Raw genomic sequence first — 25,439 nt, forward strand, 5'->3', positions numbered from 1 at the left:
TTCCACGGCCTAAAATCGCTTTCTCTTTGGTTTTCGTATAATTTGACAAAATTAAACGCGCGCAACATGACAGTAACTGCGCCCCCACCTCTTCCAAAACTTGTTTTTTTATCCTATATATATATATATATATATATATATATGATTTTCTGCATTGTGAATATTAATAAACTATATCGTTTTTGTTGTGTCAATAGAGGGCCTCCGGATCAGGCTGCGCCTGGGGCCTCACAATCCCATGATCCGCCACTGTGTGTTTCTTTGCCTCCCTTTGTGTAAGAAAAGCGAAAATACTTCTATTTCTGGAAATGAGCTTTTTCCAGAACATCTTCATGCTTAGTAATCATTTAGTTCTAACCATTTGTAATATTATGTTTCATATCTTTAACTACTAACGTATGTCAAGATTTTAAGTCATGTTTTTAAGATATCACTTGTGTGTAATTTATGCATAGGTTAGAAGATCTGCATGAGACAATCCTACTGGAAACGACCAGCAACAAAATCACCCCATTGGTCGTCAATCCAGGGAGACTTTTGCTAACGACGAGCCGCCTATACTTCCAGCCCTACAACAATGCAGAACCCGTGAGTTGTATTTCTCTTTTCTAGAATGTCTCTGGGCCAATTACATCTCTATTTACTCTATCCACTTTGAGTCGTTTCTTTAAAATTTAGTGCAAATATGGTTTCTGCGAAAATGTCGACCCTAGTTAAAATTTAAAAGAATTAGTCTGTGCCATTCTTCTAGTTGTATTTAACAGTACCTGTCTAAAGTGACCTGATCAGTTAAACTATGCACTAAAGTTCTTTTGCAGCAATTTAATCATTGTTCAAAATTCAGCCAAAAAAAAAAGATTAATTTTAATGTCTTTCAAAATCTTGACAAGTTGAAAAAGAAAAGAAAAACCTTGCATTTATTAATTACCTGCAAAAAATTTATGTGAAAAAAAAGAGAAGACAAACATGTTATGATGACTAAAAACCATTAAAGATAAAGAAATTAAAAGAAAAAAGTGAAATGGAGCAAAGTCTTGAACATTTGCTAAAAACAATACTGTTATTTCTGTTATAATTATTTTAAAAGCTTCAAAAAAGCATTAACTTCTTCAGAAAAATCAGAGCTTTCAAATGGTATAAAATGTTTAAGTGAAAATTTTTTATATCGCCTTAATGCAAATTGCTTAGATGTTAAATAGAAAAGAACAAACTCAAATAAAAAATGGCTTGAAGCCCCATTCCCCATTGTGCTCCATTATTTTTTATTTATTTATTTATTTATTTATTTATTGTAGGTGTTATAGGTTCGTTTGGGCAATGTAAACATAGACACTAGCAGACAATTGGATATTTTCACTTTGCTATTTAGTTTGTCAATCCATGATCAAAACAAGATCCAGGGAATGCGTAGGGAGCAAGATGCTTAGCTTAGCAACTATAATAGTTGCCAGTTGAATCTCATTTCCTTTCAAAACTTCTCTTCCCTACTGTGATAAAAGTTCAGGAACATTTTAAAATAAATATTACTACAAAATGTAGTGTTTACAGTACAGAAAATTTTACAGCACTTGTTACTGGAAAAAGTAAGAGATTGCTGCACCAATCGGTAGACCACATGACTTATGGTGTGTAGTGAATAATTCAGGGCGGATTTACAATCTATTCAAGGGGGTGACGGTTGAAAACCATAAAAATCATATTCCTCTTCTCAAGCCCGTCATGTAGGGAAAGGGGGAGGGCAGGGAATTAATTGCTCCCCTTATCCTGTATTTTAAATACTAGTTGCCTTCTATCGCCCCTCACGAACTTATCACCCCCTTTCCAACCCTGGAGCTATCACCCCAGGGTTGGAAACCACTGTTCTAAGTCATAGCAAAATGTATTATCGTGCCTGTATAGTTTAGTCCATGGAAGAAAAAGGTTGGAAGACATATATAGAAGTATAAAAATTATTAAAGTTCAAAAAGGAGGGAGGGGCGAGCTTAGGTTCAAATGAAAAAACGGGTAATGCTGTCCATCCTCGACTTCACTAACTGTCTAAACTTTATTTAAAGCAAATTTGTGGAATGTACTTGATTGAAATTAGTAGCGATTGCTAGTAATTCCTTCAATTTTATATTATTAGTTTTAGGGAATCACGGTCACGGAGGGAGCAGTCGCCCCCACCGCCCCCTAGTAAATCTGCCACTAGCATAATTCCCCATTCCTGCCTCCCTTGAGTCAATATGCCATTCCGCAAATAATGAGAAGGCTAGTTCAAATCCCACTGTAGTATCTCATTCTTTTTCATCTGAGCAATGAGCCACAATTCTTTTGTTTTTTCTAATGTAATTTTGGTAAATCATTTTTGTAATCATTTTGGTAAAATAGGATTTTACAGTAAAAAGTGCTGGCAAAAGGAATGATGATGCATTTAAAAAAAATTTAAGTTTATCACTGCTTGAATTCCTTTTTTCTCTCACGTAAGTAATATTTATCTTTTCAGTGGCCTGTCTTGAAGATAAAACTTTCAAACATCAAGAGGGTCATAAAGCGGCGATTCCTGTTGAAGCAAGTGGTAACATTATTTTCTGTTTCTAATATTATTTAAAATTTAAATTGAATTGTTGCTTGTTCCCCCGTTTGAAAGTATGAGGACTTTCACAGTTGGTATGCCTCAATTAAAAGCGAGTATGATTGCAGGCCAAACTCCAAAAATTTGTTTTCTAGAGTGTGTACTGTTGCGGGAAAAAATAATATTGCATTCTAGTACAGCAGATGTTGAAACATTTTTATAGAATATCTGTGTGTGGAAACTCCTGAGACGCAAGGAGCAGTCTTCAACATGGTTAGAACTAAATAAGTTCCTTTCCAGGGGTCGATCCAGGTTTTAATTTTTGGGTCCCCATTTTGTGAAAAGGCAAAATATTTTTGTGAAATTTCGTTTATTTTTGTGAAAAAGCAAAATATTTTTGTGAATTTTCTTTATTTTTATAAAAAAGACCTTGTGATTTTTTCTTGGAAAAGATTATATTAAAGCCTTTTTAGCTGTCGTATCGTTATAGAAAAGCCCTAGACAGGTTTCAGGGGGTGATTGCAAGTTCTTGAAGAATACCTGAAAGCTGTCAAGAGAAAATGCGCTGGGGGAGGGGGAAGTAAGACCCTTAACATTTTATTCGTAATTTGACACATACATTACATTTATTGCTTTTTACAAATATACATATGCAAGGCACACTTTCTTAAGGTGAAAGTCTCACAACAGATTTCCTGTTTGCCCCTCTCAAATACTTTAAGAGCAATGAAAATTGCACATGCTGCTAAACGTAATGATAGCTCCTAATAAATACAATATGAACAGACTCAAAGATATCACATATTTCTTAACACAGAATTGAAATACTCATTAAAGATTCCATGTATGTGTTTGAAAAACTTAAAAGTAATTAAAACCCAAAATAATACTGCACCAGCATTCAGCGTTTAATTTTTTGACTTTTGACGTTCTTGCAGAGTAGGTATTTCGTTTAAAACTTTGCAATTTAATGATGTTAATAAATATATAAGAAATTTTATTTGTTTGCCTCTTAACAAGGTACAGTAAACATCAAAAATGCGAAAAATTCGTTTACCATGTCCGATGTAAGGAAATCAAGATCTTCAAAACAAATAAAAATATAAAAACAGCATGTAAAATAATTTTATTTTAAGTAAAGTTATTTTAGAATTGGATTTTGAAACTCAACACAAATTAATACTAAATATATATTGCGTAATCAAAGTAAAATTTAAGATTTTCCTGAAAACAAGCTACCAATCACAAGTGTCCCTCTCCTGTCCCCCCTCTGTCTTTCAAGCAAAAACACCTCACGCAGCAAGCAAAAAGATAAGATGGGGGAAGGTGGAAGAGGCTCTCGCGTAGATGCGTACACATTTGCGGTTAAAAAATATTGTGAAAAGGCTGCCTTTTTATAAATTTTTGTGAAGGGGCTGCTTTTACGACGCGGAATTTTGTGAATGGGGCCGCTTTTGCGATGGGGAATTTTGTGAATGGGGCCGCTTCTGCGACGCGGAATTTTGTGAATGGGGCCGCTTTTCCCATGCGGAATTTTGTGAAGGGACCGCAAAGCGGCCCCAATTTGGCGCTGGATCGACCCCTGCTTTCTGACAATCAATAAAAAGAAATTAATGTTTTATTGCACAAAATTAGCAGATAACTGCATGGAAGTGTTTCAGCTTTTCAAGGAACTCGTTTTTCAAAATAGCAAAAGTGAGATTTTGGATGTAAAGACATCTGGTAATATAATTTTTTATTTTTGTTGAAGCGCTTGGGGCACCCAAAGATATGAACGAGTTTTAATGAAATCAAAAATGTAAACTGATTTAAAATGCAACTTACCCACCCATGTTCCACCCCAGTCAGAAATAAAAAATGAAAAAAATTCTTTTCTTTACATTTTCATAAAATCATCAATTTTTTACTACATTTAAGGTCCTTGGGAATCAGAAGATACGAATGGATTCCAATGAAAAAAATGTAAATTATTACCACCAAAACACAACTTTCACGCCCCACGCCAAAAGTAAATTCGAAGGAAAAGCAACAAAAATGTTCCTGTACTTTTCACTCAACCTTTATGACTATTGGGCCATTCTACCATCACATGTAGGACAAAAAGATGCTTACATTTCATTAACATTTTTTTCATATCTCTTAATATTTTAATTAACAGGGGTAAGCAACTTTTTTAAATTTTTACATTTGATACAGATACTTTTGACATAGTTGTAATTTTATTAAACAATTTTGTTATTTAAAATTGCATTTATTTGCATGTGTCACGTCATGTGCAGGACATCCAAAGTCAACATCTTGTAATTTGCTCATGAACTAGTTAATATTTTTGCTCTATTAATATATTTATGTTAATCACTTTTCGGTTTCCGCACGGGACAGTTCATATATTTCGATAAAAAGAAATTATTAAAAAAGTAATGACAAAATCTTTTGGAGTCACGCATTTCTTTGTAATTTGTTAAGCAATAAACTTTTTGTCATTACCCTTTTAAATTATTATTTTTAATAAAATATATGACTCACCACGTGCGGGACAAAATTACCATTTTCCGTGGAATGGGCCTATTGTATTATAAGTGCTTACAGTTTGTGATCGTAAGAGTTGCAAAAAAATGGGTGAATGAAACCGTTTCACATGCATACATGCATTAATGGAGTTATAATTTGCTATTTGTGGTAATAAAACGAGAACTTCTTACTGAGCAAGTAATCCTACAAGCGTTTTATGCATTTCAAAAGTTCTTTTAAAATTTTTTTGATGAGTTGCAATTTACCTGACCTATCTTCCATTGTATACAGACTTTCTTTGTTGCATGCATATTAATAATACCATTCATTTATTTACTGTAGTACTAGCATATAATGAATGCTTGTGTTTCTACTGTGCTGTCTTGACGTCTCTGTCTGTTTTAGGGTCTGGAGCTGTATTGCTCGAAACAGTCTGCAGTGCAGCATCTGTTTCTGTCTTTTAAGAATCAGACAGAACGTGACGTCCTTTTTTCCAAATTAATTGTTCAGCCAGGTAAGTTGTGGTGCTTCCCTTTCCCTGCGCAAATTGAGTATCTTTTCCAGAGAAATTTAAAAAACGAACTATAAATTGTTTTTTTTTTTGATTAAAAACCATACCATGTTCCTCCAAAACTAAGACTTGTTCTTACATTAAATTGCTTGCCATAAAACAATAACATAAATGGTAATCATAATGAAAATTTTTGAATGGCGACTTCTCTGAAACAAACATGAAATTCATTCCCTAGCATTGCTTTAGTGGTATTTGTATCTTGTTTATCAGAAAATCACATATGCATCTACACTATCACTCAAGAAACGTGGTATTGATCTATGCCTATAATAGAGATGTGGGACCACTGCCCAAGTTTCGCCCGACATAGGGTTTCTATTTCAAGCAATGTGACACCTATTGTTGTGAAATATAAATTAGTTTAGAAAACAGTTAATATTTAAATGGTTCTTATTAAATTAGCGCTCAAATCCCAGAGAGGAACAAGGATTGGTTTTAGTGGAAAGTGCCTAAAATTTTAGACGAGTTAATTTTTTTTTTTTTTTTTTTAATATGGAGCAAATGATTATATGAAAAAAATAAGGAGAAGTTTTGTGATGGTAGTAACTAGTGGTGTTCCCGTCACAAGTGTTACCCAGGGTCTAAACTTTTGATGTCATTCTCTCCCCCCCCCCCCTCTCTCTCTCAAAAAAAAAAAAAAAACCACTTAATGTTATATGCAAACATGAAGTTCATACAATTTTCAAAAACACATTTTTATTTATGTGATGTACAAGAGTTTATATTAAAAGACAAATATAAATTGTAAATGCATTTTATGAAAAAAAAAGGCACATGTAATGAATCACCTATTGTGTTCCATTTTTATTGAAATTTAATAGGTTAGATTTGAATGAAAATGTTAGAATTGAAGTATCTATATTTTTCAGAAACTCAAAAATCCATTTTTGGTGTCACCCTGTGTGGACCACCCCCTTGGCCCCTGGTAGTGACACTACTGGTAACAAGATGCTATTTCTGAAATGCATTTAAACTAAGAAGAATAAAAGAAAAAGATATTTTTGAGTAAAAAAGGAAAAAAAAAGATCAACTTCAAAACTAGAGCTAGAAATTGCTCTAAAAAGTTAAAAAAAAAAAAAAAACTTTGAACACCATTGATACTACTTTTAAACATAATTTTTGAAGTCATGCAAAAATAATTGATAAAATCATACGTAACCATAATTCAATTGCAAATATGAATTTTAATAGATGCAGACTCTTCAATAGCAATCCTATCCATTACATTGATAGCAACACATCTGTGCAAAAATATAATTGTTTTGCCCTTAATTTTGAGTTTTTTTTTCTTCTGAAAAGTACAAACAATTTTTTTTTTTTTGCAAAAAAAAAAAAGAAAATGGTTGCACATTGACAAAATTCAAAATACATCTTTAACTGAGAACTCTATGTTTTCTTCATAAATTTATTCAACTCTGTATACTCAATTCTGGGTGTAGCAGTGTTTAAATTACAGATTAATTATAATTTTTTTTCTTTCAGAACTAAAGTTAGAAGACACAGGACAAGAAAATATGACTCTTTTATGGCAGAATGGGCTAATTTCTAATTATGATTATCTTTTGTATTTGAACAGGTATCTTTAGCATATATTTATTTCGTTAATGCTATGTTATTCACTAAAATCGTTTTGAGGTTTATGAAAAACCTCCAGATTTTTGTTAATATCTGTATATCTAAGACTTATTAAAATAAAAAGATGCTGAAAATGATACTTAAATCATAATAAAGAATTACTAAAACACTAAAAATGTCAAAATCGGATGAAGTTTACTATAGAAAAGAGCAAAGGAGGTTAGATATATTTTTTTATTTTGAATCATGTTATGTCTATTATAATGCATTGCTTGCATGTAAACTTAATATTTAAGTCTTAATTTTTTACCTGAAGGCCATTCTAAAGTAAGTCAAAAAGGGCAATTTTCTGCTGAATCCTATTCTGCATTGAGCAATAAGAATGTAATTCTGAAAAGCAAAATCCTTCATAAGTATTTACCAGTGTTAACAGCGCTCGTCTCAAATAAATGTTTCTTAGGCTTTCCTGAAAAGTAATGATAATGCGACTTCCCTTTGTCTGAGTTTGAGATACAGTATTTATCCTTAATATTGAGTATTATATTTTATTTGTAAGTATTCAACAATTGATATAAAGTTTTCATTACTTTTCAGTTTGGCTGACCGTAGTTTTAATGATCTGACACAATACCCTGTATTTCCTTGGATTTTGTCAGATTACACATCAACTTCCATTGGTGAGGTTTAATTTCTTGCTACCAATTTATTAACTGTTCTCTTTTTATCCCTTTTTAAAGATTTTAATCATTTGAACGTATGTCATTGCCTCAGAGCAACAGTAGGATATCTTAGTGTTATTCCTGGGATTAGATGTCTTACTGTTGCTCTGAGGCGACGATATGCTTGTTAGTCTCTTGGCTGCTGAATCTCATGAGCTTCAGGTTGTGCATTGCTTTCGAGACCTGACTGATACACATCTTCAAACTTAATGTAGTATTTATTTAATTTGTGTCCTAATTGGTAAAATGTTACTTTTACAGTCATGTCTAAAAAATAACTTTCCTTGCCAACTCATTTAAAGATGTATTAAATGTATGATGTTGTAGCCCCTAGAAACTAAAAAAGCAGCATCTGTAATAGAAAAGTGTTGTTCTTGATAAAATGGTTATAAAATGTGTACATAGTTTTAAAAAAACATTATTTAAAACTATAAATGAGTTAATCTAGACAAGAAGTGTCGCATCCCCTGTTCTCCAAGATACTTGACAGCATGATGGACTATTAGGGAACTCAATAAATGCCAGTTAGAGATACAAGAAAAACCCACAAATAACAAACCTGGAACTTAGAAGAACATTTGAAACTTTTGTTGTTGAACAAATTTATTCCTTTTACACATTGATATTTATCCTATAACATAATTATTTACGGTTTTCTTTAGGCGATATCTTTTCTAAAATCTCTGTAGTGTAGTTCAATCTGAAAATACATTCGGTAAAGAAACCTTTTCCTCATTAAAACAAAATTCAAATTCATGGTTTGTCTCTGAAAAGAAGTATCTAAGCAATGCTTGTTCATATATTCAGCGTTATGAGTTGTTATTGGCAAAATGGTTTTATATTTCTGCATGAATAATGTTGATTTCCTTAAAGGAACTGGTGCATACTAATTTATCACCATGTTTTTATTAACTTGGTTTGGTGCATGTCAGTACAGGGGAATATTGCGACTCAATTTTCATCCATTTCCTGCTATTGGATTCTTTTGAAAATATGTATGTGACCCCAGACCCGATGACAATACAATATTCTACAATCAAATTAATAATTAGTTTGTTCCACTTTTAATCTACATTTTTACATAAATACTTTAATATGAAAATGAAAAAATGTTTGCACAAATTAAAATTTATTGTCCGTAGGGACCCCTTATTTTTCTGCATCTGATTTGCAATTTTTTCCAATATTTCAAGGTAATTAGAATGTGTATTATACTTATTTTTTTTTTTCTCTAATTTCAATCTGAAATGTAGGTGAGCCTTCAATTGAAAATTCATTGTTGATCACTGCTTTTATTAAAATGTGCCTCAAATGTTTAAAGTAATATACATGATCATAGCAATTTGTATATGTAAGGGATATTTCAAAATTGTGGCAAACTTTCAATGTAAATGCTGGAAAGTGTAAATAAAATGTTTGTTTGAACTGCAACTTTTTAGCAGATATGAGGCAGTGAGAAGCAAGGGGATATAAGTGCCAAGATTAAAAATTTAGAGATAACTAGTCAGTTGGTGAACCTCTCCTCTGTTTTGGTGCAAGAGATAGTACTAGTAGCCCTGGTAGGTGCTGCTTTATATCATGGTTTAGAAAACTTTTCAATAAAATCCTACCTGGGGTCAGAACTTTAAACGCGTTTTGCTCAAAATGTGCAAATGTCCGGTTACATCCTTTTGTTTTTTACTGCCTCATACAATCGCACCACGGATTGTATGGAATTCTCAAATGTGCAGTTAAGACAAGTTTACCTCAGTGAAGGGGGAAAAGTAAAATTTTATGTGCGTGTTCTGCTCCTTTGAATACGACTCTGCTTAATTTAGAGGCTAATACATCTGCAGAAGCTGACATCCCTAAAAAGTAACAGATGTGTCCATTTCCGCTTGTAAACTGGATGTTTGCCTTTCCATACAACCCATCGTCAGACAGTATGTGTGTTTATCTCTGCTTGACTTATCTCTGGTATATTTTGGTAGTTGGATATGTGCTTCCAGTTAATTGACAGAGAAATATATGTATTAAATTTGTTTATACTGCCACATAAAAAATATCCTGCTTGGATTGAACTTATGTTGAGCAGAGAAATGTAAAAAATTATTCATTTTAAAATCTCTCGCCCTCCACCCTCCCCTTCCCCCGGAGAGATGAAGTAGATTCTTTGTTCTTGCAAATTTTTATCGTTTTATAGTGTCTTTATTTCCTTATTTGTTTGTATATACACAAGTACTACCTTGTGACAACCAGGCGTCATTTTTCATTTCTCCCCAGACTTGAGTGATCCGTCCATTTACAGGGATCTGACAAAACCAGTTGGCGCTCTTTCAGAAGAAAGGCTGACAAGGCTCAAAGTAAGAATTTTTATTTTTCGTCAAATCCTTATTGTTGATATTTGAAAAATCTTGTACTTTGTATTTTTTTTGAATAATTATTTTTATTACTTTTGAATTTTTTGATTCATTTGATTGTTTGTGTTACCATTTTTAATATAATAAAAATAGCATTTTGAAAATTTTCCGCCAAAATTTTATTGGCACCATTTATTAGTTAGTACTTTTTCAAGCTATTGTAGTATAGTCTAAGTGATATTCACAAACTTTTAAATGAGGATGGCATGATTTCTGTCCAAACTTGAGGTTGTAAGCCAATCTACTTTTCTGCAGTGCCCAAATGAAATTCATTTCTAAAACCAATCGTCTTTCGACGAAATGGCAAGTAGGCAAGTCATAAAATTTGCTATTACGACTGCAATATGAATGGACACAATGCATATGCGCACAAAAACCATTGGGAAGAGATAAAATGGAGGGAGTGAAGACTTTCATTTGTGCAGCCCAAAACCCCAAGTCACGTGATACATTTTAAAGCTAAGCATTGGAAGAAATCAGACTTCTTTCACTTGTTTTATGCAAAACATGCCAACCATTTGTCGTTGAGTCATGTGACTTGGGTCTTTGGGTCAGCTTTTGCTAGCCAATGAAACTTGGACTTGCTCCCTCCATTTACTAATTCCTGCTCTAAGACAAAAACCTGACTTAAACACACACACACATACAAACTTGGGGAAAAATAAATAAATACTAATCGTTGGGGAAAAAAATACTGTAAAATAAATTGATAAAATGCTGTTTTTTAATCACAGTCACAAATGGGGTAGAAGTTCTTTGCTGTTCAATTCTGGTTGTGACTAATATTTCTTCCCAGTTTATTTCTCCCTGAGAATGTTTTGATGATAGATGACAGTGAGATTTTACTGTGTATTATTTTATTCAATTTAAAATGTGTGATGCTCCATATAAAAAAATATTTTTTTGGTGTAAGTAAGCATTGTGCTTGTTACAACTTAATTTACAAATAATTGTTTTGTTTTACTGTTCAAAGAATGCATTAGAACTTAATTTATGCTAATAAGTTTCAATATCGATCCAAACTATTGACTTTTTTGTTATATTTTCTTTTGATCACTTGCAGACATAGTATTGGATACCCCCAGATGGCGTAGCAATCTGACAAAGCCTTTAAGTCTTGTTGTCTTTAGCAGCAAAATGAAATGCATTAATAGTTTAACTGGATACTTATGTTAAGTCCCCCCCCCCAACAAATTGCAAAATTTTAAGTTAAACAACAAGTTATTAAATAAATCAAATTTAAATAAATATTGAGTTTATAAGTAATGAGAATACATTATAACAAAATAGATTATTAAATCTGGCAGTATTTAAACTTATTGAAATAAACAAAATTCTAATACTTTTTGAGCATTACAATGAAATACTTATTTTTTAATGTTGAGTATTTTGTTAGTATGATATTCTAAAATCCACCCAACCTTTTTCATTGACCCTATGCATCTATTTATTTATTTATAATTCTTAAAGCATGGAATACCGCTGATCACAAGAGAAGACATTAAAATGAACACATTTTTTTTTCATTATAAAATCAAAGCTTTTTACCAAAAAAATTAAAAAAGAAGCTTTTCTTTTCTTGAAAAAAAAATAAGTTATTGATGGTTTTGAGGGTCATGAGCCCCTCAACTACCTCAAAGGCCTTCATGCCTGGCTCCGCCAGTGATAAAGGCCTTTACACCAGACCAGGTTACACTTTTGACTAAATGTTTTATTTTTGTTCCAGGAACGATATGAAGAAATGGCTGATCCGAAATTTTTATATGGTTCTCATTATTCCCACTCCTGGATTTGTACTCTATTACCTCGTCAGAAAGAGTAAGTTACAAGTTTCGCATTTTGCAAATTTAAAAGCTATTTTTGCATAAAAAATGTCTAATATTTTCAGATCTTATTTAATTTCTATTAAATAATGTTTTAAACAGATGCCAAAGTAGTTTTCTGCTTTCTTCAAATGAGTGATGATCTCTTTTCTCTTAATTAGGACCTAGTTTACACCACATGGTGCATGGGGCCAAACCAACCCCTCTGAATCCAGCCATAAAGGAATTAAAAGTATCAGCTAAAATGAAACTAAAATTTACCAGGAACATAGCGTGGAATCAAATCCAATCTGGCACTTTTATTATTGGTAGTTTTAAATATATGATATTTTCAAGCTTTTCAACAAGAATGACATTTTCTCTGTTCATGAGAAAAAAGAGCTCTTCCATTATCAGACAGTTACAAGAGACTAATGCTCTAATACACTTACCAGGGGGTCAGCCATCTCCTTTCTTGGCACTTCGCTCTTTCTTCTCTCACACTTCTTCTCCACATTGTCCAGAGATATGTCCATCAACCATGTTAGTGGCGTTATCAAAGAATTGTTGGTTTATAACCCACATTATTTTTTATTTGTTCGCCCTTGAAGATTGACATGTTGTTGTTAAATTCCAAGCAGCACTAGGTCAGTCAGTTTGTATCTAAAAAAGTATTTGATGTGTAAAAAGAAACCCTTCTATAAAAGCAAAAAAAAGTTTATAATATTCTATGTAAACATGAAGTGCATACAATTTTCAGAAAGAGCAATGTTTGTATAGTGAAATTTCAAGTGAGATGATGTACAACAAGTGATACTATGAAAATACAAGTGAAAACTATGAACGCTTTTTGAGCAATCACATTGCTTATTGTTCTCAATTGACTGTTTTTGGCGTCCTTTGATTTTATTTCCACCCTTCCCCCATATCCTCTACAGCACCACTGTCGACCGGCCTCACGATGCTGCTCCTATAGCGAAAGCCGTCTCCAGGTTGCATCCATATCCTACACACACATACCCACACATTCATGCCTGCACACTGATACAAACACACACTCCTACATACACACACTCCTACATACACACATACACTCACACACACCTACACACACACTCTTGATTGCGAAAAGCATAATTTGAATTCAAGATGTCAAAATTCAAATTATTATTTTTTTTATATATCTTGCTCTGGACGCATATGTGCAGGGCTGTCACAAGTTCATGAAAGTAAGGGGATGTATGGAATTGATGGCCCCTTAATTATTTCAAAGGTTTCTCAAACAAAGGGAAAGATAATGGAGTTTAGTTTTTGATATAAGAGGAAGTCACTACTTGGTCTAAGTACTGACACTATGAGCCTAATCCCGAGTATAGTATTCGCTCCATGATGTGGGGTTCAAATAAAGGGAGTCCAGGGGTTTTCCCTCAGTGAAATTTTCAAGTTTGTTGTTTTAAAAATGCATTTTAGTTTCATATTTTTCAAAACTTGCAATTCCACTTTGGGTGTCACCCCCTAAACGGGGACACCCAGGGTGGACCGCCCCCCACATCCACCCCTAGCGACGCCACTGGTTAAGTATTATAACTAGAAAAGTAAAATACCTACAAAAAACTTTTTCCTCTGCATAATAATAATAACCTTACATTATTTTTTATGTGCTAATTGGTCCCTAATTACTAATTGTGAGTTTTACATACATTTCCTTTTAAATTATTTCTGTAAAATTATTCAACTTTTAATATCTATTAACTTCTTTAATTGTGTGTTCAGTAGGGATGCACCAGATATCCAGTAACTATCCGGTATCTGGCCTATCCGGCTGATTTTTTAACTATCTGGAACTATGAGGTATCCGATCCCCGATCCGGCAAGCCACTCCGGATCCGGATATCCGACAGTTTTTTGCAGGATATCCGGGCAGTTATCCGGTAAAAATGTGAGAGATATCCGGGGTTGATGTGGGGTTATCCGGTACGAAATGAGGGTTGAATTTTGAATTTACTTTTGCAAAAATTTCAGTTAAAGCTTTCACTGTTTCATAAACTTTTCGATGATGCTTTCTCTTTTAATTGCTGCTTCAAAAACGACCATTCCTCTTCAAACCTAGCTTCTGGCATTCCCCCCTTCTCCTTCGCGAATCTGCTGACGGTATGTTGCCAATAATTTCTCCCTCCCTCTTTCACTCTCTCTGCTTTAACACGCTGAAGTGAAAAGTCCACCTTGAAATGGTTCATATCAAAGAGCTTGAAGTTGGAGGAGCAGCCGTGTTGAAAATTAAAATACAGTCAAGTTCGGACTTGCGGGAGGAATGCATTCCACTACTCCTCTCGCGTAAGTTGAAATTTAGTGTAGTAGAAAAATGTATGAATTCGAATTTTTAGAAACACACTAAAAAAATTTAGGCATTTGTAAACACCTCTCACACTATTTTGAACCATTTCTTAACTATATATTACCGTTTCTTGCATAAAAAAAGCTGTATTATTCAACATAAAACTCTGTTACGATGTACAAAATTAATGGTCAATGGGAGAGAGACATGTAAATGAAACAATAATATAGTTACAGTGTATTAATAATTTAATAATGCATGCTTTGGTGCCTGGGGGGGGGGGGGGGTGTTAGGGATATTTTCTCTTTTGGGGGGCTTCCTATTTGGGGGGGTATTTATGGTTTTTAGGGGGTGGGCCCTTGTTTTTAGGGGGGGCACCCCTGTATTTAAGATGCTAATTTGCATCTTTAGAGAAAATGTACCTTTATTTCTGGAATTAAAGTAAAATTTTAAGTTGATTATTTAAGTTTATTTATTTATTTTTTGAGTCAAACTGACCCTGTTTTAATATTTTCTTTTTTAACTTATATCTTAGAAAAATTTTACATGTATATTATCTGTAATAAAAATGATTTCAATGCAAAGTATTATTTTTTGTTATTTCTAAATTGGAAACAAAAAAATGTATTACTTGATGATGAAGTTAAAAAAAAATTCTACACGTCGTGCAAATCTAATAACAAATACGACTCATTATACGACCTTTAAGATTTCAGCTATGAATAATTAAAAGTTTAAACCATGTGTACATTACATACAGAATTAATTTTTGCCGAAAGTTTATCTCTTTCGAAAAAACCTGTCGAAATAAAACAATAATTTAATGTTTCATTTTATATATAGCACAATTCCTAAATTAAAATATATAGGCTCTAAAAAAGTACATTTGAATGTACTTAACATGTTTTTAAAGAAATGATATGTGGAACAAGTTTGATTTATTGTTTTGAAACGGCGTTGTAGAAAAATATGCGAACATGCAATGCAATCAAAATGCCGGATATCCGGCCCGGATATCTGAGTTTGGCAGGTAAGGGGGCATCGGATATCCGGTATCCGGTATCCGGCAAAATCACTATCTGGTGCATCCCTAGTGTTCAGTATGGAAAATGGGTAATACACAGAATGTACTTATGTTTTATCGATTTATGTTCGTGTGGTGCATTTTGCAGATTTATATTTATAATCTGTCCACATTTATCAACAAAATATGGCTTCATTTTAATTTTCTTTGTGAGTGATTGCACATGCAAAAATTTACTTTTGAATCTATGTAGTTCCAAACAACTTTGTCCATGCTCCTAATGCAGTTTTAGGCAGCAAATAAATCAATTACGTGCCCATCTTTCTTTTGCAGTGCCGCAATACATGCTGTGTCTCCAAAATGGCAGGTTTGATCATCCAGATAGAATGTTTAACAGGTGAACTTTTGTAATGTTTCACATAATTATGTAATGGTTGACTTCCCGTCAGTGTATTTGTTGCTTTCGAATGGGAGGAAAACAAATAATTTGAATATATATTTGCTAATATAAACTAACTTCAAACAACATAAAACAGTGTATTCAAAAGCTGAATTTGAAATTTCTTTTAAAGAGCTGTTGCAGCAGGGCCGGATTTAGGGGAGGGCAAATGGGGCTACTGCCCCGGGGCCTCCACAACAAAGGGGCCCCCACAATAAAATTTTTAAAAATTATCCTAACTTTCACGGGTCGAAAATATCGGATATATACATATATATCAAAATATTCGGATATATATCAAAGTATCGGATTTTTTCGAAAATATGATGATCTTTTCGAACCCTGATTAGGGGCCTCCACTTCTTCTTTGCCCCGGGGCCTGCACACTTCCAAATCCGGCCTTGTGTTGCAGTAATTTTGGATTATTACAAAACGCATAGGAGTTCTTAATATAGTTTGTGTTGACTCTTGTTTTCCTCCTTTGACCAAGGTCTAGTTCTAAAAAACTATAAAAAGGTTTCTCTAAAAAACTATATTTTTTGCTGAGAGGTGGGTGAAAATAGCAAGAAATAATAATAATTCAGTATTAAGAAAAATATGTTATCAGGATTTGCATGTACTCTTTTTTTTATGTGTGAATTGATATTCTTTAAACAAACTTTGAGACAGAGTCAGTCAGGTTGTCTCATAAGATTTTAGCCAATAAAGATTTTTCTAAATTATAATTAAAATCTGTCAGTCAGGCAGAGTCAAATTTTGTTACACAAGATTTCAGCAAAAAACAGCATTCCCAAAATAGAGCTACGTTTATGTTTTGCCATAATTATCTTATGACTCATAAGTTGGGACAAGAACAAAATCTTTGTCAGGTTTTCTATGAATGTAATTGATTCTGCAAAATTTTTAATCTTGGTACTCTCATGCTGCCAACTGCTTTGACTTTCACTTATTCTATCACTAGCTGTGTAGTCCGGCTTTGAAAGGTCTAACTGTAAAATAAAAGTAATGTCAAGTGACACGTGTTTAACAACCAGGCTTCAACTAGAGAAAAAAAAATGCTGTAAAATGTCACGTAAAAATAAGCATTGTTAAAGAAAAAAAACAGCAAATCAAAAATTCCCGAATAAATTAAGCACAACCCTCCATAAATACAACTAAAATTCTAAAAAAAAGAAAGAAGATAAATCGTCGAATAATAATCAAAAGGGAAAATTTTTAACTTGAAACAAAAACAAAATTTTATTTAATCACAGTCGAGAAAAAGTTGCAACATTCTGAATGGTTTTATTTATGAGAATTTAAGCACGATATCAAAGAGATCGCGCAAACGATAATTTCCTGATATGAAAATGTTGTTCCATTAGGCTTAAAAATGCTTGAAATTTTTCTTCTGATGATTTTACAGCATTAGTTTTATTTGAAATTTGACGGAAGGCTATGAACTCCAGGAGTATTTTTCACGGACTTTTGAATGACACTAAAATTTTGCTGTTCGGATAATTATTTCGGGTAAAAAGAGGCATTTAATGCCATTTTCAGACTCTAAAATTAAAATTTCAACAGTTTGGTACTTTTTTGGCATTCAACCCCCCCCCCCCCCCCCCAGGTTCCTTCTCGGGTGCCCAAGTACCTTCCTGTCAAATTTAGTTGAAATTCAATGTAAACATACATATTTGTACGTCAATAACCGATTTGTTTCGAGAACATACATACATATATACACACATGTATGCACGTGTATATATTCATTGTTTTATTTATATAGATTGAAAAAAATAACTTTTGCTTTGTTGACCGGGATTAGTCGATTCTGCTTCAATATGAAAGGAAACAGAAAAGCTCTTGCAGTTAGTGTAAAGTCTTAGTGAATGGTCTGATTCTGATCAAAATTTCTTAGCTCCATTCCTGGAGTTGTTCCTGGATAGTTTGGGAGCAGGACTCCTTCCCCATGACAGATTAAAAAGATTTCCTTGATTCCGAATGCACTTTTTTCCCACTCTTTTTTCCGCTGTTGCGTAAAATTTCCTATATTATTTTTTAAAAGAATTTTTCAAGTGTGAAGTTTGTGTAGGGATAATTTTCAATGGTTGAGAATAGCTATCTCAAAATTGAAAAACCTATTTTCATAGAAAGATAGTTTTTCTCCTTTAACTTTTCATCATTTATGATGGTAAATAGACAATATTTTTACATCATTAACAGAAATTGAAAATTTTTCTTTGAAAGTATCAGACATTAAAATTATGTTAATCAAGTTTTTTGAAATTACTTTGACTAGTTCTTTCAGTACTTTTATTACCTCCAAGGAAACAAATCGCTAAAAACTACTAATAACAATGTTCTACAATTATACCATTCAAATGACAATGGAATTCAATTTTGATTAAATTTAAAACATATATTTAATTTTGAAATGCTTGTAAGTTTGTTGAGACGTTAGCAAACAATATTTTAACATTTGAATAAAATTGGAAAAATGTTAAGATAACTCACCTAAACTTTTACAACATTGAAATACACAAGAAGCTCAAGTAGTCAAGTAATATTGGTATGTAATCCCCTCCACCCCTCACACATAAAACTTGGTTTGAATGTCAGCCCCTGATTTGCACTTTTACCATATTATAGAGCATGTGTCTGTTGTGGGAATCGAAATACTTAATTTTTGTTTAACTTGGTATCATAAAAGTTTGGAAATCTTTAGTTGCCTTGAACAGTACTATTTGGTTGTCATTTTTCATAAAACATTTTATATGCATGCATATAAATCAAAGCTTTGTAAAATCTTGAGTGTTTGTGCTACAGTGCAGTTTTTTTCCCCCTCTTCCAGCGTGCCGGACACATGGAGAAACATCACGACCAACACTTCTGATTTTAAAGAACTTATTCCGCAATTCTATGAACCAGATGCTGAAGGGAGATTTCTTCTGAATGCAAAGGTAGGTAAATGGATTTTTACATGTTGAATCTATAGGGGAGCTAGCCGGGGGGGGGGGGGGGGAGGCTATTTTTGTGTGTGTGTGGTGTTTTTTTTTTTTTTTTTGAAACTTGCTGTAAACCTTAAAAGGGCAGCAGTTACATGTTTTTTTCTCAACACAGAAAAATCTTTGCTCCAGTGCTGCTGTGTAATATATAAATGTAAGCTGAATTTTTTAAAGATTATTTTCCAAAAAATTGTTGTTTTAAGATTGGTTTAGTTTTTTAGATTATTTTCTTTTCTTTCAAAAAAATATAGAAATAAGTGAATAAATAAATAAAAATAAATAAAAAAGCAAATAAAACTAAAAATTCATGGGGAAAAAAAAATTAACATTGCAATTAAAAAAAGAAAAAAATCAGCAAAATAACTAATTTTCAGAGATCATGTGTTTAGATTTTAATGTTAATCTTGTGTATGTTTCATTTCCGCTTAGAATTTGAACTTTGGTTTGCGAATGGATGGTTCTAAAGTGGGTGATGTGGAGCTTCCTGCATGGGCAAAAGGTTAGTAGTCGTTTCTGAGAAAATATTTTTTTACTTTAAAACTAGTGTACAGTTGTCATTTCAAAGAAATATTCATCACACTTAATGCCCAAGTAACCTTTCTACAGTCACACCAGTGTTCAGTGGGAAATAATTTTAAGACCAATTTGCATTCTTCAAAAGTTCATCAAACCATAATCAAAAAGAAAAATCCAAAGAAAGTACAGGGGAGCTCAAACTAGGCTTGACAGTATTTTAATGCACATGTGAACGATAGATCTTCCATATCATGGTAACTTCAGTGACGGGTATTGCCGTCAAGTCTAGTTTGGGCATCCCTGTATTAACACATTTGAGAAGATATTTGTTCTTGTAAAAAGGATAACCAGCAATGGCCTAGGCCAAATAAGATGGTCTTAGCATCAATTATCAATCCATGTTGAATGACTGATACATATTCTTTCAGATCCAGGCCAGTTTGTTCAAGTGTTACGGGAAGCTCTGGAATCTTCCTACTCTTCGGCACACCTCCACCACTGGATCGATCTAGTCTTCGGGTACAAGCAGCGAGGGGAAGAAGCCATCAAAGCAGATAACGGTAAATGTTATTGGTCATATTTCATCATGCCCGTCCATGAAGATAATTGCATGTGGAACAGATAGATAATTACCAAAGTCTTCAAAAAACCTTGTATCCTATTGTGTATTTTACAGAGTATGAATTTTCATAACTACTGACAATCCAAATACAGCACGCTTATGATGAGGGCGTAGAGACCGCAATATTTGCTCCTTATAACAGAGTGCTCGTAGAAAATGAATTTGAAAAAATCATAAACATTTATTTATACATGATTGCTTTGTTATTTTTCTATTTCTATACCCAAGAAGGTACCAAAGAAGTTTTTTGTTTGCTTTGAACTGTCTCATTGTCTCTTTCTTGTTATTGTTTTTGAGGAATGTGTGGTCCGGAAAATATCATCACTTGCGTCCGTTGCTTCAAACTAGTTTGATGTTAGTGCTAGTATGTGCACTTTAGAAGCCGAATATATCGAGGGCTTTTAAAGTTCAATTCTTCTAAATTTTTGTTCTTGTGGTCGCTATCTTTTTTTTTTTCCATCTGCTAGCTTGAGGTTGCGCTACAATATCCTCAGTAGTAAATCTGGGAATGGATAACATACGCTTCAACGATTATATAATTTTTAAATGCTCCTCTACTTCATAAATTTTTTTTAGAAAAAGGGCAGTCTCATCACTTGTTTTCAGGATTTATGTCTTATCTCTAACTTTTGGTTAAATTCAAAATGTTAATGGAATTTTTCCAAAAAGAAAATAACCTTTTCTGAGGAGAAAATCAACAGAAATTTTATGAATCACAAAAATATTGCTTGCTTTAATCGGGGTTACCTTGTTAAAAGTGAGATGTGTTCTCATTGACTTAACATTTTACCAACCGAATTTTTTTTAAATTTCCTCATTAAATCAGAGTTCTCGTTAAAACACAGGCTTGTTATAAACAAAGTCGACGGTATAAGGACTAAGGCTTTCGTACGCATTACTCATACGTCTATTCAAAATCTAGTCTTGTATTTTTATAGGTTGAGGACAAAAACATAATTTACTATCATTATGGTTTTTGAAACACATGCTTAGTACAAATGTTTGGGTCCCCATTTAATTTTTGAGGAAGCATTTCAAAAAATTTATCATGTCTTAACTGATTTTCTTTATGTCTTTTCCCTTATTTTCTGTCTCAAAAATATTTTATTTTCAACTTTTCTTTCCAGTATTTTATCATCTGACCTATGAAGGAGCTGTTGATTTAGATGGGTAAGTAATGTGCTTTATGCTTCATTTAGCTCCTTCAATTAATACTTTCATGATTCTTCAAAATAATCAATAGATTAGGCTGGGAATCTGATAGTACACCGTTGACTTTGCAAAGCTATTTTGCAGAATTAAGGGCAACATGTTGGCTCAGATGAATATTATTATCCTATTAATGTTTTGGTATAGAGTATGAGCTTCAATGGATAGCTGAAAATGTCCATTGAATATTGCCAAAAATAGATATAAAAAGTATCATCGATAGATCATCTGCTTTTAAAAACAATTATAATTATATTCATGGTGGGTAGCTTTGATAAACAATTTCTCTGTCTTCAACTGTGCTATTGGCATAAGAATAAAGAAAAACTCTTAATCTGCTGTTGGAAGGTAAAATGCAGTAGCAACAGAAATGTTTCTGAGATATTTGGAAAAAAAATGCATTTTATGATTTCATACTGCTGATATGTAGGAAAAGTGCAGTATCTGCAGATATAAGTTTTTGAGATATTTGAAGAAACACATTTTGGGCAACAATAGGGGAATGTTGAAATGTGAAGTTTGTTTCATGCTTAATTTTGAGCATAACCCAAACAAGCAAGTTCGTACAATAAAACTAAAGTACAGTAGATGGAAAAAATGCAAAAAATTGAAAAATGAAAAGTTTTCAGTTTTTGTGCTTTACTGTTCCATAGAAGTACAAAATTGATGCATTTGCTTAAGAAATACACCAAATAACTGTATGTCTGTTAATTCACTCAGCTGTAAAAAAACAATTTTGAGTAGGGCTCAAAGTAAAGTCAACACACATGTAAATGAGTTGACATTGTGCTTGCTTCCTTTGATGCAGATGACTTGTTCTTCCTTTCCAGTATCAGGGATGCAAACGAGCGATATGCCTTGGAGGTACAGATAATGGAGTTTGGACAGATCCCTAAACAGCTCTTCCAGAAACCACATCCATGCAGAAGGGTGCCTCTTTCCCCCATTGGGGACCACTTGCCAGAATTTCCTTCCCTTTACAAAGATTCAAAGAGTAGGAGTAAGTGATTACTTTCTTCTTTCATTCAATTATTTTTACTTTTGTTCTACTCATTCAGGTTAGATGCACTCCCATTAAAAATTAAAATTTACTGCAAGGTAAGTATCTATTGTTGTAGTTGTCCTGTCATTGCTAATAATTACTTTGAAGGGGTGCCGTTGCCTTTATAAATTGTTCTTTAATAGATAAGATAACAAAAGAAACATTCACAGCACACTTGGAGAGGAAGTAACAGCCAAGGCTCTGGTAGGAATCGAACCCAAGACCTCTGGCTTTTCATCACTTATTTGGATTGTGCATCATTTAAGTGTTAACTTTTGACTACTGTCCCATATCATTTTAAAGTATTATGCAAGTGTCTAACCAAAGGCGGCATTTCAACATTTCATTTGGGGGGTCGAGTTTTTTAAACATGAATTTTCTCAATGTGGAATAAAATACCAGTACATTTTTTTAAAGTAAAGTCATTAAAGAAATTCAAATTTTAATTTCCACACTTTTAATTTATTTTATAGTAAACTGTAACAGAAAAGATCTTGATACTGCCGTTTCTAAAGTAAATTTTTAATGTTCGATTTTTGGAATCCAGAAAAAAAGGAAATCTTGGTACTATATTCCATCAATGTCCAGTGGCATGCTCTTGGCAGTATAGCTGAAGATGAAAGTCTTGCTTGTCCCATCATGCACCAAAAAAAAAAAAAAAAAAAATCTCTAACCTTCTGAGACACGAAAATGATCTTTCACAGTTATCCGAGTTGATTGGAATCGGCGAAAAATAATTGAAGCTACAAAGTTATGTTAGAAAATGCATCTTTAAAATTTTTCTCTTTAAAAAAACCACGCAAGTTTAAAATGTGTGCTCTAGTCTTCATTTTTCATCATTGAAGTACACTGGCTCTTCACAAAACAATTCTTTTTGCTTCGTTCAACAACTTTTACATGTAACTGAAATATTTTATTTATCTTGTTCAATAACCTGCACATATAATATTGAACTTAGATTTATCACTAAATCTTGTGTTAATTTCATTAGAAACTGAATGAATCTATTATTTGATACAAAATATTGAGCCAAACATCGGACTTTGCATCATCATGTGAATTTTTGTCACTTTTTTAAATATTTTTTTAAATAGATCTAATAATTCCAAATTAACAAGAAACTCTTAATAGGAGCTCAATCAAGAGTTCTAGCTTTAACTTTTGAATACCATTTTGTACCTCTCAGTTAAAGAAATACAAAAGTAAACCCAACAAAAGTATTTGTTGATGCACGAATTTTTTTCAAAAATAGCGTGTCTTTTGTAAGAAGTTTCCATGAAAGTATACACAGAGCCGGCCTTAACGAATGTGGGGCCCGATTGGAGAATTCTGGCGGGGCCCTGTACAGAATGATTGCATTTAATTTGAGACACAGGAAAAGAATGAGGGTGAATTTAAAAACCGTTTGACAAGTTTAACAGCGAGAAGTTTTGATGCGCAATTTAGTGCTTTGACAGAAATGTTATGTACCACATGCTACAAGACCTAAAAGCTAAGTTTAAGAGTCTTTGATGACGTTAGCAATAGGACAAAGATGGGACGTTGACCTAGTCCGGAAAATTTTAGAAAATGAAGTCTTCAAACTTAGTTTCAGTCGAGCGAAGAAGGGAGAGGGGTTCAAATGCCTCTCCCGGAAGAATTTTGAATGAAATAAAATTAACTGAATTCGAAAAACAGCTTTTGGGCCCTTAAAATTTGGATGCCTCGGGTCAATTTCCGCTTTGTATGTATGCGATACCTAGGTCTGAGGTGGGGCTTTTACTTGATTACTCACTGTACTAATCGACGATAATCATTAAGGGGGTCCGGGACACATTTTGAAATTTTTTTTATATACTTTAGAGTTTGGAATTTTTTTACACTGATTCACCATTTAATTAATAAGCAAAATCACAAAATAAATATGAAAAAAAAAATATTTAAATTTAACTTGTTTTTTTTTTAAAAAATGGGGTTGTTTTAAATTGCTATAATTCAAAATATTGTTGGTCAATTTTTAATTTTTTTTTCAAAAAAGTATGCACAAATATCTAAGCTTTAATTTTTATTCGGCGATTAAAAAAATATTGATTCAATAAAAAATTAAAAATATTTGAAGAAAAATTTCGAAAAATTCAAAAATACTTTAAAAAAAAAATCGTAATTTTTGCTGTAAACATTTTTTTCAAATTCTTTTTCAAAAACTGTTTGAAAAAGACATGCTCCAAATTTCATTACTTTATCTTCATTGGCTCCTGACTTATAAGAGTTTGAATGCAAGAAATCGGGGAAAAATTGCATCATTTAGAAAAACGCGTTTAAAGTTTTAAAGTTCAATACACATTAATTAGGTGCGGGCAACAAAAAGAATTATATCTTTTGTTCTAATAAAGATAGAAACACGATTCAAACGTCCTTTTAAGCAGAAGAAACGGAGTAATTTCTTATATGATAAAAAAAAAATGCAAAATTTGACGATTTTTGTGTCCCGGACCCTTTAAAAATTATTTCCTTGAGGGCCCATCACCTAGTTCACCTTTTCCTAGCCGTTTAGTTGATTTCAGATGTTCAACTAGACAGATAATTTAACTTTTTTCCAGAAATTTATTTGACACAAGTAATTTTGGAAATAAATTCTGCTAATTTTAACTCCGAATGCTTTTAATGAATTTAAAATTGCCTGAAAATTTCAGGAACCTCCTTAAAACCATTGATTGGACTAAAAGTAGCTCAGCATTCTCAGATTAATCATCAGTTAAATATTAAATTTTAACTTTCATACATTTTTTTTATTGTATATCTAAAGGAAAAAAAGTTTTTTTCTTTCGGCGCGGGGCCCCTGACAGCGCGGGGCCCGATTGGACCCTTTTGCTCTAATCGGCCTAAGGCCGGCTCTGAGTATACAATGTATTGAATTGCTCAAATATGCCTCTTAACAGAAGGAATCAATGTTCACTCACTAACTGAACGTACATTTAAAATATAAACGCAACAATGAACTCAAAATACCACGGAACTTCTCGTAAAAATTGGGCCAGTCACACCTGTGCACTGCCCTTTCACATTAGAAGCAGAAACATCATCTTAACTCTGAACTTAAAAGTATGAGGCATTTAACGCATATGAGGAAATTTCTTCTTCAGTTGAAACAAACT

General features: G+C 32.8%; 1 protein-coding gene across 1 annotated transcript in view; it reads left to right on the top strand.

Annotated features, from left to right (window-relative positions):
• LOC129216822 (protein FAN-like) overlaps nt 1-25,439 on the top strand; it is a 76,639-nt gene that overhangs the window by 21,591 nt on the left and 29,609 nt on the right. Inside the window, 14 exon segments of the mRNA XM_054851038.1 lie at nt 456-588; nt 2,486-2,557; nt 5,471-5,579; nt 7,122-7,215; nt 7,809-7,891; nt 10,196-10,275; nt 12,059-12,112; nt 12,114-12,150; nt 15,827-15,890; nt 18,763-18,871; nt 19,346-19,415; nt 19,861-19,992; nt 21,182-21,224; nt 22,094-22,263. Of these exon segments, the coding sequence (XP_054707013.1) occupies nt 456-588; nt 2,486-2,557; nt 5,471-5,579; nt 7,122-7,215; nt 7,809-7,891; nt 10,196-10,275; nt 12,059-12,112; nt 12,114-12,150; nt 15,827-15,890; nt 18,763-18,871; nt 19,346-19,415; nt 19,861-19,992; nt 21,182-21,224; nt 22,094-22,263 (1,250 nt within the window).

This window comes from Uloborus diversus, chromosome 2 (genome assembly GCF_026930045.1).
Source record: "Uloborus diversus isolate 005 chromosome 2, Udiv.v.3.1, whole genome shotgun sequence".
Taxonomy (NCBI): Eukaryota; Metazoa; Arthropoda; class Arachnida; order Araneae; family Uloboridae; genus Uloborus; species Uloborus diversus.